Below are 17,138 nucleotides of genomic sequence, written 5' to 3'. Positions count from 1 at the left end.
TTTGGCTTTCAGCCTCACAACAATGCTGTCCACTATGCTTTTTTTTATTGGTCATCATCTCACAAATCCACAAATTTAGCCTTTTCCATCTTTTCCACAGATTCATTGCATACTATAGATGTTATTTTGGTGCTTTCCAGAGCAACCTCACATACAGATTGGTAAATTTCCTCTTCCTTTTTCTGGATTCATTAACACTGAACTTGTGGCCAACAGCACTATAACTCATGTATTTTTTCCATAAGGCACATCACAGATTTCTTGCACTTCAGAAGACTAGGCTTGGGGGCCATTTTAACCAGTGAGATCACCAGCATGACAGAAGACACGCACAGAGCAGTGACTCAAAATTTTCACTGCCCTGCATGTGTCCATGAACAACTGCAAATGCACCACAAGTGTTGGTTTTGGGGTTCCAAATAAATTTTAGCGAGTAGGCAAATTCACAAGTACAGAACCCGCAAATAATGAGATTGCCTGTATATAGTACATACAGTTTGCTTCTTAAGCTTCTCCTGTTGAAACTTGAGCAATACAACAAAACAGAAGTAGGTGTCCTTTCCTTCATGAAAAAACTGATCCCTCTGTACCTTCAGAGAATGAAAGACTGGGGCAGCTGCAATTTTTGTGGATTTCCCCTTCTGCTAAAAGTACCTCTAAAGGATGGGGGACACTCTGGCACAGCATAGGAAGCAGTACAGTAGGTTCCCCTGGTTCACAAAGGCTTCCACCAGTGAAGGTGCAGCAGTGGATACTATCCTTTGATATTCAGCTGTGCTGCTCAGAGATGACTGAATAGTAACCTTTCCAAGAAATTGAGATATAGGCTGGTCATTCCTTCTTACAGGCTGAACTCTAATTTCAGCCTATGATTTCTAATAGCTTCTGCTATGGGATTTCACCCTCCCATCTATCTGCTGGTCTTTAAATCTCTGTGGAAATTCATGCTGTGGCTGCCAGAGAGACTGGACACCTCTCTTGTGCCATCCTTTTTTCAGGTGCTGTGTGTTCACTAGGCTTTCCAATGTTTTGGGAACACACACACGTGAAAAAATAATGGCCTTATCAAGCTGAACAGGACTTGCTTCACAGAAAGCCCTCCTTGCAACCTGCTTCATATGACTGGAGAGCTGTCTCATTTCTTTTTGTTACTTGCATGTTTTCTCACTTATCGTTTATATCTTCATTCTTGATCTTAATAAAGATTGCAGACTTTAAAAAAAATTATCCAACACTGCAGATTCCAAGGGAGAAAAAAATATTAATGTCATGTTGAACTATATTCCTGGAATGTGACATTTGTCACCTCATGAAGAGCTTTGGCTTTATTGAGCCTGGGGCATGACAAAGAACCTAATTTTAATAAATGGAAAGAAATTTATTCTCGTGATTTTAAGGAATGGATCCACGATAGGAGTATGTTATCTATCTTTGAAAAGACTATGTTCTAAAAATGAGAAGATGAAGGAATCTGTTTTAATATGCTCTATGTTTAATGATAAACTTAAGAATTATATTAATTTTGTATCACCATCAATAGCTATATGGATTCATTCTCTTCTTTTTTCTATACGTTTCTTTCCTTCTTTCCATCACATTTATTTTAATCACCATAATATATCTGGTTTTTTTCTTCAGCGCATCACTATTTTTTTCTGTTTCTATTTTTTTCCTGTTGGTCCTGTAGTTTCCTGTTTTCACTACTAAAAATAAGAAGAAACAAATTAAAAACAAATTAATTAAAATTGAATTTAAATTTAAATTTATTTGGTAGGGTCTCACAATATGTGCTAGTATAATTAGTCAAGCAAAATACTTAAAGTAGGGATTCCCATGTTCTTGATGAGACCTGACAATATAATTTGGTAGCATAGTAGTTCATAAACTGTATGAAGGGGAATCTCAGGTTCAGATCATAGCGAGACATCATTACTAATGTGTAAACTTTTTCTACATAATTAACCACAGCTGCACAGTTGTTGTAAATATAACTTGAGATAATGTATAAGAAATACTTTGGATACACTTATGTTCTTTATAAATATATGCATTTATTAACCATGACAACTGCTTTGATTTTCAGGGTGAAATGGAAAGTTCTGATAGGCTCAGTTGGACAAATTGAAAGACCTTTTAAGATCACTTTGCTGTATTCAAGTTGTGAGGAAAAGAATTCTGGGTTTTTGGCGTTGGGCTCATTGCAACTTCAAAACTGCCTTCATGGTATGTCTTAATGTAGTAATTTAACTTTGAAAAAATTGTTCTTCATGATCATTGGACAAGATAAACCTCAGGCTGACAATGTTTCTAGCATGGGACTCAGCAACAAGCTGTGAAATAAATGACTTTAAAAACTATGATTATAAATTTGAGTAAGCAAACTGTGGTCTTCAAGCCACATATGGTTCCTTAATCCCTATTTTGAGGCCTCCAGAAGCACTCCTAGGATTATGCAGCCCAAAGTGCTGAAAATTAGTTGCACAATTCTCACCAATGAAAAATTAAACAGTGTGCTAAGCCTTCATATAAGGAAGGAAGGAAGGAAGGAAGGAAGGAAGGAAGGAAGGAAGGAAGGAAGGAAGGAAGGAAGGAAGGAAGGAAGGAAGGAAGGATTTTTACCCTAAACCTGAACATTGGGTCCATATCTTTACTACTTACAACTTCAGGCGACCTTGGTTTTTATTTTATATAATAATACACACACACACCCCACACACATACAACTGGTACAGATCCAGAGGATGACAAAAACATTTTAAAACATCTTAATGTTTACTTGTCTTGAATGTTGGTGTGCCTGGTATTATTATGGCTATTATAGAACAATTTGTTAGAGATGAAATTCAGAAACCATGCACAAAATATATACGTCTTATCTGTGATTTGCTTTACCAGCTACACAGCTCTTTACTCATGAACATATTAAACGCAATTTCTTCCTGTGGATGTGTCTATCTCTCAGACTTCCCCAGATTGATACTCATCCTAGAAGGCTCGCAGCCACAGATTCCAGAACACAGCTGTGATACTTTTTAAAAGTGCATATACTAAATTAGAAAAACCCTAAATAACAAAAAAGCCAGCTACTAGAATTCAAGTATATAGCAGACCAAAGTTGCAAATCCTATATCTTTTTCTCCTGCCCTTTTGTTGTAAGCACTGAAAGCTGTTCCCTTTTCAGAGTAAGAAGTGATTGGCACATCTGTGCTTTGTTATCATAATGAACCAGTCTGGCTTCAAGCTCTTTGCTTCTGACCTTGCCAGCTCTTGTTCTTAATAGTTCTTAGTTCCCTTTGTCCTTACATATCTAGTAATGTTGCTTTCAAGATAGCAGTGCTGAGTATGTCTCATTCCCTTGCTCTCTGGAATCGTTGTCCACTGCCATGTGAACATGGAGGAAAGGAGATCATAACTGTTCTTCATGAGTGTGGTGCCAAAATGGTCATCTACATTTTAACTATTTTCATTCAATTTGATGGGGGAATTCTGATTTTTTTAAAAAGCATTTTGTAAAAAAAATGATTTTTTTCAAACTTTCATTGAAATTCCCATAAATGTGTGCTATTACAGTCCTCAGAAACCAAGCGCCACCAAAAGAGATCCTGACAAAATACTAAATCATCTTTGGAAAGCCCTTGCTCTGGAAAAGAAAACCTTGGGTATTTGGAGGATGGATTTTGGCTGAGTATTAGTTTTGATCAAGGTTAGCCTTCCCCAAACTGGAAATCTCTAGATGCTGACTGAGAATTCTAGGAATTGGACCCTCTAACTCGTATCAAGTCAGAGAAGGCTGAGATGTTTGTTTGTTTGTTTTCCCTTCAGATAAAGATCTTTTCAGCTATGATATGGGATCTCCGATCCCCTGCCCACATGAGGGATGTGTCAGCCACCTAGAGGTTTGCAATTTCAATTCTGATTGTCCAGCGAAAGAAGAACATGACCCCTTCTGTGGTAAATATGAATCTGCCTGCCTGCCCCTTTCTTTCAGGGAGCTCTTACTTGTCAACTATTGTAAGAAAGAAAATATTAAGCCCAACCTTTTGTTCTTTATCAATCCTGCAAAACCTTCAGCAAGAAAGGAACAGAAATTATCGATTATTCCCTCAGCCTGCCAGGTGTATAAATTCACAAACAGCTATTCTTTCCAATGCCAGCAATATTTCATAGGTCAGAAAATACCCTTGCTTCTTGGGTCTTGATGCTTTGATGGATACTGGTTCCTGGGCAGTTGAAATTTTTCAATTTATATGTTTAATATTAAAAATAGTAAGAAGAAAAAATATTAAATAATCCTCTTGGTAGAAATGTAAACTCTCTATACTGCTGAATTTCTGCACAAAATTAACCATAGTTCACAATGTACTATACTGATCTTGTTTGTTTCTTATTAAAATCACTCTTACTACTTTTTTCCAAACAGACAGTCTAACCGAGGGAGCACATTGTTCTTTTGAGGAAGGTGCCTGTGGCTGGACAATGGATGGAAATATAAATTCTTCCTGGTCTATTAGTGGTTTTTCAAGGATGCGTGAAAATCTGTTTGGAGGATCTGCCTTACAAGCCACTGGAGGTATATTCTTTATTCTACAGCTTCCATTTTAGCTGGAAGGATATCTCCATTTTGGATTTTTTTATTTAGTGGAACGATGAGTAACTTGTATGTTTCTGGGCTACATCTGTTGTAGATGGACATTCATAGTGCTTCCTTGAGAGGGTTTACAGCTGTGAAGGGAAACATATACAGTCTTATTATGCGTAAAATGGCCTGGGAGGAAATATGAAGTAGCTTGTGTTTTTCAGAAGAATATTATAAGACAGTCTATAAAATTTGTTTTGAAACTGAAATTATCTGAATTCTGTAAGCAATTGATATTAAAGTTGGAGTTTTAGCCATAAGCTAGTAGGTGAAGAACCATATGAAAAAATGTTACTTTGAAACACATGAAGAGCCTGCAAGGCTTCCTTAGGAATCATTGTAAAGAATGAAATGGTAGTGATAGAGAGAAAGTGGGAATGCTCTCCAACCTGATGGATTTTCCACCCTTATTTCTAAGCTCTTTGGGAAAATTCCCTCATCTTTGTTAAGAGTTACTGTAGATTTAATTCTATGTCTCTTTTGAAAGGCAGGCAAGGGAAATGGACCTCTATGCTTTCTTCCCTTGTTCTGATCAGGATTTTTCCCCCTAATGCTTTATTTGGGGAGAAGGGAATTTGTGCATTTCAAGTCCCATCAGGAGGTCCATAAGGACTTGAGTCCCATCATAAGGATCGGATTGCTTCATTCCCTTCTCCTTATCCTTTTTAACAAGACCATGTTTTTTCTACATACCTGCAAGTTTCCCTGAGTACGTAGCAGCCTTTCTCTTAGCCTGTTTGGCTGGCCTGACTGGGGAACCAGAGCAGCTCCCCAGCAAGGAAAGAGTATAGCATTTAGGCTTTTTAGCTTAAAGCAAAAGCAGGTAAGGCAAAACTGAAATATATAAAATCATGCATGATATGGAAAATGTATATCAAGAAAAGTTTTTCTCCCTCTTCCTGATGTTAAATTCTGATCTCATCCATCAGAATTAAATGTGTGAGTACATCTGTTTGGCCATGTATAATATAGAATGTTGGACTAGATGGACATAGACCTGAACCTCCAGAACACTCTTCTTATGTTCTTATGATACTGTTTGTAATAGCCAAGCAAAGAGCCATGGACAAGATTAAACTAACATTAGGGTTTCCAGAATATCATAAAATAATATCCTAGGCTAAGCATATTATGGTACATGTTTGTTCTAATGTATTGTGAATGCTACTATAGGACAATCCCAAACGCATCACTGACATCTGATTCCAACGTTTTCCCCCCAGGTCATTTTCTGTATCTGCATGTCAATAGTAGACACACAGATGGTCTTGCCCGGACATACAGTACTGGCCTCCCAGCCATTCTTTCCAATGGATCCTATAAGGTACTTTTACCTCTTCCTTAGGCAATTAAACTTCACTTTGTGGAGTTTTTAGTGATATGCAAGCTATTTTTCTTGTCTTTTTAAATATTCATTTAAAATGGTCAAGAGTACAAAAACGATTCTGCACAAAAGATCAGTAATAACAGTTTTAAGCCTAACAAGAACCATTGTACATGCCATATAAAGGCCAATCCAATTTGGGACCTGATCCAGTTCAGCAGTCCAAGTTGATTTAAAGAACAAGCATATGATTCTGTTTGACAGTTGGATTCAATTTTCTGATTTGATAAGGAAAATCGAATTGCTTACGTGATTTGATTGAAATTTCTCAAAACTTAAAGACAAAGATTGCCTTGAGGATACTGGAGAATATAGCAGGAAATGTTCACTTGGTCCCATCCCATCCCAGCCATCAGTACGCAAGGAAAGAACGATGAGATGCATTGATTCTACCTCATTTAGACCAAAGGTCTGGGTGAAGTGCAAGCTTATTTTAGCAGCCTCAATACTCCCTCCCTACATCTGCAAAAATATAAAAAGGTGACCCTTGTCTACTAAAGGGAGCCCACTATCAACATTTTATCTAACAGCCACCCATCTTTTGTGCCTAAGCGGTTCACAAAACAACAGTAAAATAATCCAAAACCCATAAAACCATAACAAAAACTCCCAGTGCCCCAAAGGCAAACATTCCTCCATACATCAACATTCAATTTTGCTGGGTTCCAGCTCCACCCTTCCTGAAGGCTAGGAGAATAGGGATCTGCCAGATTTCAGCAAGAAAGATGCTATAAGAAGGTGCACTTCCTGCGTCCCACCAGATGACAGCATTTAAGGGAAGGGTCCTATCTAACTGGGTGGAATGGGAAGATAACCTCAGGGTTAGAGCAATAGGCTGCCTTGTGCCATTCACAGCTTTAAAGGTGATAACCAGCACCTTGAATTGCACTCAGAAAGAAATTGGGAGTCAGCGCAGCTCACAATGTAGTACTGTAATATGGGCAAACTGTGGAGCATCCAGAACTGTGTGTACTGCCACATTCTGGACCAGTCGTAACCTCTGAATGGTCTTCAGGGGCAGTCCTATGTAGAGCATGTTACAGTAATCCAACCAGGGATTGAGTGATCAGGGAGTGTGTGACTGTGAGCAAGGCCTCCCAGTCCAGGAAGGGACACAGTTGGGGCACAAAATGCATCTGTGCAGAACCTCGCTAGCCACAGCTGCCACCTGTTTCTTGAGCAGCAGCTACAAGTCCAAGGAGACCCCCAAATTGTGCACCAGCTGTGTCCAAGGGAGTGCTGCCCTGGCAAGAGTCACTGGGGGCAACCTGCTAAGAGGTGGGGCTGGAATCCAGCCATCATCCTGAAGGGCTGAACATCCAAAGGGATCTTCACATCAGATCTGATGTGATGCCTTTTTGGCATTTGCCTCCTGATGGCTGCTTCACTTTCTAAATAGGCACTTTATTCTACTTAAGTGTAGCTGCCTTGCCACAAGTTGGTAGAGTGGGTTTCCTAGTGCTGCCAGCTAAGCAGCATCTCTGCATTAAGGTAGGTTTTATGTCCTTGCCTCTGCTGACTCATTTCTTGCAGTGGATGAAGACCCACGTGTGGATGTTTGTCCCCACTTCCCTTCCCTTTAACTGCTTTTAAACTTACATTAAAGCAAAACAGATAGCACATTATTCCTAAGATGGGAAAGGGATGGCCTGAGACAGCCAACCAGGTTAACCAGTTCCAGGCACAGCAGTCCTGCGCTCTCTCTCTCTCTCTTCAGAAGAGTCAGATCCAGAACGGCTCTCTCTTTGAAGCATGTTCTTAAACGCTGCTGCTTAGCCCCCAAATTCTGCTTTACGCCTCACCTTGTTCCATCTAGCCTAAGCCAATAGCAGCAGGGGCATGGCCGTGGAAAAGTTTTGGCAGAAACCAACCCAAGCCTCAAAGTAACAGCCTTATCACAGCCCCTTAGAACAGCTGGAACATCCATAATGATCCTGCTTGAAATAACAATGTTGTGTTCTGCAAATCGTGATCCAAGGTCATGGATATTTGAAACAAAACTCCTGGATTGATTGGAACAGCCTCTTTGAGGTTGAAATGTTTCAAGGTCAAAACATTTCACACATCTCTACTCCCAACTCTCTTTTCTGTGGCCATCAAGAGTATATCGTGAATTATATGAGATAAAGAAATAGTTGCAGGTATCAGAATCAAACTTCTCTTCTCTTCAAGCTTTGGGCTATCTTGGTGTACAAATCAAAGTTGAGGAGGTGTTCATGCAGCTGAAATACAGAGGTGGGATGACTGAGTACAGCAGAATCAACTGTGATATGAAAAAGACTTTTTTTTCTGAACACTTTACCCCAGAGTGAGCAAACAAAATAGGCTCCTGTTTCATTTGAATTAGGAAGCTCTGATTAAGAAGCATAGAAATAGCAGGATATTAGGTCAGCTTTACATCTGGGCATAATACCCTGATTTGTTCTAAAGCTAGTTACCATAGTTTCTCAACTTGGATGAAATGGATAACTACGATAAGAGATGTCTGGGTTTCTTTGCTCTCGCACTGAAGAAAGGAACAACCAAAGGGAGGACAAGTGCAGACAAAAGGCTTATTCATAGATCAGCTTATTAAGCCGTTGCCTCCTTCAGCCATATGAAAGCGATATGAGGGCTTGGAAGTCGGATATTTCTCTCATGACAGCAATTCAGCTGAGCTCTCCCCGTATATATCATCCCAGTCATTCAATTTTTTCGCCTTGTTTACTTCATCCTTCTCTGGCACGAAAAGAGTTACCAAAAAGTTAGACAAGCCATTTTCTTTTAAATAAGGTAAAAGCATTCATTTGTCACTACTTGATGTGGAAAATTTCGTGTCATTTTTTAACGTATTGCCCTCCTGAGTGTTTTGGCTATAGGGTGACTTACAAATGGAAAGAATAAAGAAATATAGCATAAACAGTAGACAGGCTGCAGTAGGATTGGCCATTTGGAAAATCCAAAAAGGGAAAGAAAATGGTGACAGAAATCCCATTACAAACCACTGACATAAGGATTGATGATTTTATGTGTTATAGGGTTTTTTTTATATAAGAATAAGCAGCAATTAATTAATTCATATCCTGATTAATTCAGCCAGTCCCCCCTTTCCCCTGGCCAGAGAAGGGAAAACAAATGCATGAAGATTTAAAGGCTGACATTTTTTTCTCTCTTGTGCCCATGTATATTTATAATGATCACTGCATTGATCAGCTGAGGATAATTTCATGCATCTGATCTGATGAAGCAGATTTTAGTCCATGGAAGTTAAAACCATAATAAAATGTGTTAGCCGTCTTTCAACTTTTGTGGTACAAATTAACCGAGCAAATTCTGTACATTACTGATTCAGGTGAGGTGCAGGATGCTATATGGTAAGTTTTAATGTGATTAATAGTGATACAGGCATCTCTGGCCTGCAGAAATGCCAGTGAATGAAAATTTTATGTGTAGAAAGCTAGCCCACTGACCTTAAGAAGTTCTAGCCTATCTCCAGTATGAAGTTTGATATGGTTTAGCCTTGTCTTCAGCTTTAACTGGCTACCATGTTACACTTTTTCATTAAGTTCTTCTGTTTGATCCGTGATGGTGACGGAGTTGCCTTCACTCTGAACCAAAAATTGCATTTACTGCCCTGGCAAATAAATACCATTTTTCCAAAGACTTTTCATTTTTGCCTACATTAGAGGAAGCACAGCATAAACTGAGATCACATAGCTTCCTGCTACACATATCAGCTCATTCATTGCTTCCTCCACATGGCTGTAGCAATCGATGTCCTTTCTGGATAGTTTTAGCTTTTGTAAGGCTTCATTCTAAAATCAGAACATTTGGTTCAAGTTTGTATATGATAAAAATCATAAAGGCAAAGAAGCATCTGGCTGATGAATGCACAAATGCTCAAGTCAAGATTTCTTTTTATATTTCTCATCTTCATGTGATTCATTCCCAGGATGCTGTGTGATGTTATTTTTATTAAGCTCATAATAGGACCTCTCTGAATATGGAACTTTAATATGAGCCAAGGTTATAGTCCTAAAATATGATACTTAGAGAGGACCTCGTACACAGCTTTTCTCTATCTCACCACTTTACCTTCACTTTAGGTCCAATTCTCAGCATATGTTTTTGGCAATTACAATGGCACCATTTCATTCATTGTGCAAGAGGATGACGGGACAACCGGTGGCAGTGCGACACCACTGGTATGGGAAAAATCAGGGAGCTGGAGTGATCACTGGTTTCTTGTAACTTTGGAAATGCCAAGCCTTCAGAACAGGTAAGTACAGCACCAGGAATATTCATTATTACTACTATCACCTGTGCATTTCTCATTGTGTGGGTTGTGACCTTCAGAGGGGATTGTGAGACAATGGATGGAAGGTTGGACAGTGCCTTCCTCACAAGTCCTCCAAGCAAGCTTACTAGTTTGATGCAAAAGTGTGCTGATGCATAGCCCTATGTGAAGCCCAAGTGTTCTTTGTTTTGTTCTTGTTTGTTTTTAAGGTACCATATTTGCTTTTCAAAGGAGAAATAATCATAAGTGTCTTGCAAAGTTCTGCCCCTCACCCTGCAGAAGGGAGGAGAAGGGAGGAAGAGCTAGGAAGAAGCACAGAGGAGGAAATTGAGGTGGGGGTGGGGTGAGATTTCCCATTCCCAGGCTGGAAGGGAAAGAGAAAATGGGTTGTGACCTTAGAGCACTTATGCTAACAGAGAGAGCACCAGAAGCAACTTACAGCCTGCCAGCATTTTGCAGAATTTTAAGAACAGTTTAAAAGAGTCTAATTAAGGCAAGGAAACACTCTTTTGTTTTCTTCCTCTCTATCTCCCAACCCCTCTTGTTTTGGTGAAAGAGAGTGGTTGCCTTCAAAATGAAATCCAGATTTCAAGAATTATCCCTCTGGGGGAGATGGGGGGCATATACATTTAATGAATAAATCAATCAATCAATTATACAAAAGTGAGCAAGGGCTTCTTCCCTTAAAAATACATTTTCAAATTGTGTTGTTTTATGCTCATTTCCAATGAAAAGGTTTTATTTTATCAAGGTGTAAACTCCCATTGTAGTTTTATTTGATATATAGATTAAACTTAAATTATTAAAATTAAGTAGTATGTTTATTCCTTGCCCATCCTTACAGCTAATATAATCTTTAATTTTATTCATGGGAAAGGGACATAAATTCATGTCATCATTTTAGAGGGTCAAGTTATTGCAAACCTTGAAAGCCCCTACCCTGTGTTGTGCCATCGGTGATACATGGTAAAATTTACATGGTAAAGTTCTTAAGGCAAGGTGTATTTCTTTGGGAAAGTATCTTGCATGTGGAGGTGCTCTGGTAACAACTGACGGGCCGGCAGTAAACCCCTCGGGACAAGGAGAAGGCGAGAGATGCCCCCTTGTGCAGGATAGCAGTCATCCCATGGGTCTGAGCACTGCGAGATGAGGGAAGCCATCGAGCTTTCAACTGTGGTGGATTTAAATCCATTTAGAATGTAATGTAATTAATATGTTTACTTTCTAGTCATCCATATGATACATTTCTGCTTCTATTAAACGTTACAGTTTGGAAGCAATGATCTCACTGAAGGTTTATGGGAGCTGAATGCAGTTATTGAAGCTTATTGTAGCAGCAGGGCTGAGCCCATAAAATAGAAGAGTGGAGATCTCAAAAAAACTCACCGAAGCCACCTGGGTGTTCACAACTTGGCCTTGCCCCCTGTCCCCAGGAATTGTGATGCAATATTGGAAAAGATAGAGTTGTTCCAAACTGGGGATTCTGCAACTGCAAAAGAATGGAATAAAAAAACAAAAAAGGATTGAACAGATTATATAAAAGTAAATATAAAAATTTTCACAGATCACATGAGAGTTAATTTGCTACCAATGGCTTTGTAAAACAGGTGACGCCCCAATTTAGGTTCCAAGGTTCCAAGAATGTTCAAAGCAAATTATTGTATTCATGCACAGATGAAAGGAGCTAACATTAAACATTCTTTCCAATTTGGTCCAAAGACAACGTTAGTTAGCAGCGCCCAGGCAAAGCAAATTAAAGGATTTTAACACAGTTCTAAATTAAAAACTTCTCCCCTATTCCTATAGAGAATAAACTCTGGAAATAGATGCTTTTTCTATTCTAATAGTCTCCCAGAAATTCCTTCTTTCTGGAAATCCCACTATAAATAGGGGCTGGAGGAGAATAGTCTCACCTCTGTCTTTCTGCCCTAGCGTGCACCCTCTTGTTTCTCTCTGATCCGCAAGATACATGCTGCAATCATCCTGTCTATGAGGAGAGGAGTTGGGGGATTTGACCTGTACATGACAAAGTCCAGATCACCTCTGGGTCCATTTTAATTAAAACTCATATGTCATGTAACTGTCATTTAAGTTGGTCAGCTGGGACACCAGGCTTGGGGCCTGCCTTTCATAGCACAAATCAACTAAAAGGGAGACTGCTTTTTATAGGGAAAACTTGGTTTTATAGCCATAGCAGCTAAACAAGTCCCCTGATTGGGCATAATTCTGTTTAATGTTTAAGGGAATACACTAGCTGGAAGTTCTAAAATATGCAACCCAACACAGATTACCATCAGCTGCCATAATAATTGCTTTAGTCTTTAAAATGCCACACAACTCTTAATTGGTTGTGCTGTATCAGGCAACGTTGGCAGCCCGCTTTGATAAAGTAAGTTTATTTCAAAAACTGGGTATTTGTTTTCATGGAACCTATGAAATTCAGTCAAGTAAGGAGCACCCTTAATATTTTTCCAAGTGATATTGCTGATCTGTAGCTTCCATTTCAGAATTATCATCCTTATGCATTTTTATGAAATTACTAATTTTCATATTAATTCATACACTTCTATTCTGTAGGTTAAGTTTTAATGTTTTTGTTTTATTTTATTTCCCTCTCCCAATATGTTTTGTTAAAAAGCTTTCATCTGGAGCTCCTTGCTAACTGGGGTTGGAATTCACAAGCTGATATTGCTGTGGACAACATTACATTTGGTCGGGATTGCTTCTCTAATGGTGAGTTATTTCTAATTAAGGAAGTGTTATGTTCTGAGGGTACAAGAGCAAGCAATTTAACTGCTTGTGTGTAGCACTTTTTCCCAGTAACCCTTTTCTAAATCTAACATATGTGAAATGTCTTTTGAGATAATTGCCACAATAAAGCAAATTAAACAGCAACCTATTTTTTTTCCCCCTTGAAATCAGAAGGTCTCTTCTATGGGTAATATTTTAATTATAAAAATAATATGTATTTATAGTCCGCAGCCAGTATGCCACTGAAATTTGGCAGCAAGCTACTGAGTGATAATTTGGTGGGAGATGGCTGTATTACTGTCAGATAGGTGTAAAAGTGGGAGAAGGGAGAGGAAATCCCCCATACCATGAAAAATGGGCTCCAAATCCCTGCCCTCACTAGAAACATCACTAGATCACTGCCTTTCTGCTATAGCTCTTGATCCTTCCGCATGCAAGACCTGCCCGATTCTCCACCCTGTTGCGTTTGCACAACATGAGAAGCTGAACTTTGGGCCAGGGAAATACTGCAAAGATAGTTTTGCAGTTTCCTCTGGAATTGTGTGGTGGGCGGAATCTCCAACTCTTTCCAGCCCCTGGGATTTCTCCCCTCTCCCTGTAGGTGAAGCAACTAATTACCAGCTGCTTCTCCTTTGCAATTGCTCCAAAGAGTGGCTTTGACGACCCCTCCCCATGTTTGACTGGGTTCCTTCCCCCCCCCCTTTCTTTTTTCACAGTGAAAGAAAAAAATGAGGAGTGGGATATAAGAAGGCTGCTGTCTTTGACATTCTCCCATTGGCTGGCTCTGTGGAATGGGGATGCTAACATGGGCTCTTTCTCACAGCCACATTAATATGCATTCCTCCAGTTGTTGAGTCAGCAGAAAACAATGCAGAGATAATTTGCACTGCCCAGATGCCCAAGCTTTAATCTGCCTCATTGATGAGGCTTGCTACTTGGTCTTATAGCTGAATTGCAGAACAATTAGGAGTACTGATTGATGGATTCCCTTACGTTTGTTTGTCTCTCAGCCAGCATCACTAGTTAGCAGGAAAAATTACCACCAGTCACTGTCCTTAAACTGTGGTGAAGTAGCTTGAGGAAGTGTGAGTTCATGATTGGATGGAAGCTTTAGCTACCTTTCAAGGTGCCCAAGCTGGTAACAAACCAGTGTGGAGATGTTCCATGTCAGTAACCTGTCAGGCCATTTCCGAATACAGATCTACTTGTATTCTTGTCACTTAGACTGGAAGGGGAAACTAGCAGAACTTTATAAATATTACCCCAACTTCCAAATTGCTGGAAGGAAACAGGTCCAGTGAATGGTTGCAGTTGATGGTATCTGGAAGTACCTCACAGAGTGCACAAAATTATATTGAAATAGAAAATGAAGCCACATGAAAGGCAGAAGCAGCAGAAAACTCACAATGAACTCATTTGGGACAGAATTAGTGGCATATCTTTCTCAAAGTCAACTGGCAGCTGTTTTTGTATAGATAAATCTTTTGAAAGACTGCTGAACACATGTTTAGCTCTTCCAGACCACTAGTATACCATGTACAGAGAAAGAGCCTAAGTCATCCCTGAATGATACTTTGTGAAATGCCGGTCAAATGTTACATGGATAGATGCCTGAACAGAAATTAGGTGTCCAGTCTCTCTGTAGTTTCAGAGTAGTTCAAAGGAATTGAATTTTTAGAAGGAGGGTAGCAAAGGATTACTTCACGTGAACCTTCACACAGCAATAAAACCAGCATGGCATCTATTGGTTCCCCACATCATCTGAATTATCTCAACTAATAAGCTGAAGTTCTCAGGATTGTCATTACCAAAATAGTGCTGTGGAGTAGAAACAACCAGGTAGCAATTCCTCCACCTATATATTGCCTCAGTGTAATTGGAGCCTCTCCCCACTTGTATCTATTTTCTGCCATGTTTTCTTCCCAATCTATGTAAGGCAGTCTTAAATCATCCTTAGTTCTTGATGGCATTCTGCCCTTAAACTGAAAGCAACTCTTGTCAATTTCAAAATCTGTTTTAACGCAACCGATATGGGTTGCTTTCAGCAGTGAAGACAGGTGGACCACTTCAGCCTGATACTGGGCACTTCCCTCCTCCAGGACCATTCTGTTTTGGGAAGTCAGAAAGTCTGGCTGTTTCACACCAACTTCTTTAGCTGTATCTGCCACCTCCCAGAATCTGGTGGGATTTAGCAAGGAGTGCTAGGTTGGGAAGAGTCCTCAGATCAGCTGTCCAGCAGACTATGGGAGACAAGGCACTAAACTTTCATTCAAAACAAGCACAGGACATCTGGTTTGTTTATTTATTTATCAAATTTATATAGTCACCCATCTCACACGAAGTTACTCTGGGCAGTGTCTATGGGGTGGGGTGGGGTGGGGTGGGGTGGGGTGGGGTGGGGAGGGCTTTATATTAAAATAGGAAAGGCAGGTGGGTCCAGCACCAAGCCCACTATCAAATAAGCTAGACATCTGATCTGCAGTTGAGGGGGCTGTTTAATAAAGCACTTTACTAGGCTGTTCCAACAATCAGCTAAACCCACACTCATGACAAGTCCACCAAACAGCTGATCTTTGCACTTCCTTCCCCCCCCCCGCCCCCCTGTAAAGGGGGAAAGAGCCTTCTGCTTCACCCGTCAGCCCTCTCACCCCATGGATTAGCAGTTCTCAGGCTTGGGGAAGTACCAGGTTTTGACAGATTGCTAAGCCTGTGGATTTAGCCATCTGTCAAAGCTATCTCCCAAACAAAGTGTTTGGGATTCACAGTTGATTTCCCACTGGCTGGTAATGTTCAGAAAGGAGAGGGCAACAAACCCAGGGGGTTTACCTATATCTACACTTAATATACCCTGCTTACCGAAAATCAGAATAACCACCATCTGGTAGCAAGACAGAACAGAGGTAGTAGAAGAAGGCTAGAGATTGGCAGTGGGGACAATAAATATTATACTTCCATCCTTTTCTGCCAAACCCAAGTCCTGTATCCTTTATAGTACAAAAAAGAGTTTAGTGGCAAAGCCTACGCAAGGCAAACAAATAGTCTGAACTACTTCAAGGCTATGTTCTGTGAATCTGTATTCACTTTCACTGGCAATTTATAATTTGGATAGCAAATTATGTATGCAAATTAACAAAAGTTTTAAGAAATCATAAACAGTGTCTCCTCTAAAGTTAAAGGAGAAACAAGAACTTTTCAGGACAGATATCATAAAATAGAGAATATCCTTGGTGATTGCTAAGGTCGGTTTAGGTTTCTGGCATATTGTTCAGCCCTTTTCCCTAATTTGGTTCTCTCCAAAAATGTTGGGACTGCAACATCTAGAATTCTTAGCCATTACAGCCAACGGACGACATCAGATTAGAAAAGGTTGTTGTACAACTAAGGCAGCATGTTTATTTTAAAAATACTAGAACACATCAATAAGATGGTATTTTTAAAAATGCTCAGGTTCATTGCTGCTATTTGAATTCCTGTAAGCTGCTGTTGTTTTCCTACTGGGTACAAGCCATTTCATTCATCCTCTTCTAATTCAATTACATTTTGGAGAAACCCAGCAGCTTTCAGTAATAAAATTACATCCTTCTTTGCCAAGAGAGACTTTGGATATCATTGACAGTTCCAATTAATTGATAGGCAAAGAGATTTAAGTCTGAAGATTTGCAGAAGGGAGGTGGGAGGAAGAGGAAGAAAGGAAGCAGAGCAGGAAGAAAGCTTAATTTTCTTCTTGCTAAGATGGAAATACTCATTTCCTCATACGTCATATATTTAATTCATCTCCTTTCATTACAGAATGCAGTGTGGAAGTGGTTTGTGGTCTGTATGAATCAGAAGGAGTGGCTGAATAGCTGAATGATATTTCACTGCTACAGCTTGTGAAAATACAGTTTTGATTAGCTGGCCCTCTTCTTCATTGATAATGAATGTTCTTTCTACTGTTTACTGCAGTTTCCATTCTCTGATTAACATTCTGGGCCCAGGAGCTGTTGACTAGAAAATGCACTGGTTGTTCTTGCCACTTCAACCTATAATACTTCTATATTCCTAACTCTTTATTTTATAAGCTTGGGCTTGATAGCCTGCTGCTGAAAATC

The 17,138-nt window shown here is 39.6% G+C and overlaps 1 protein-coding gene across 1 annotated transcript in view; it reads left to right on the top strand.

The window, feature by feature from the left end:
* LTK (leukocyte receptor tyrosine kinase) overlaps positions 1 to 17,138 on the top strand; it is a 111,345-nt gene that overhangs the window by 54,647 nt on the left and 39,560 nt on the right. Inside the window, exons 5-10 of the mRNA XM_088145484.1 lie at positions 2,084 to 2,223; positions 3,823 to 3,951; positions 4,421 to 4,570; positions 5,860 to 5,960; positions 10,106 to 10,278; positions 12,935 to 13,029. Coding sequence (XP_088001610.1) covers positions 2,084 to 2,223; positions 3,823 to 3,951; positions 4,421 to 4,570; positions 5,860 to 5,960; positions 10,106 to 10,278; positions 12,935 to 13,029 — 788 coding nt within the window. The remainder of the gene's footprint in view (positions 1 to 2,083; positions 2,224 to 3,822; positions 3,952 to 4,420; positions 4,571 to 5,859; positions 5,961 to 10,105; positions 10,279 to 12,934; positions 13,030 to 17,138) is intronic.

Source organism: Python bivittatus, unplaced genomic scaffold (assembly GCF_059951505.1).
Source record: "Python bivittatus isolate LINGU-HERP-01145 unplaced genomic scaffold, Pbiv_v1 ctg000480_np1212, whole genome shotgun sequence".
Classification (NCBI taxonomy): domain Eukaryota; kingdom Metazoa; phylum Chordata; class Lepidosauria; order Squamata; family Pythonidae; genus Python; species Python bivittatus.
The sequence above is the reverse complement of the archived record's forward strand: the minus strand, read 5'-3'. Positions and strand labels throughout refer to the sequence as shown.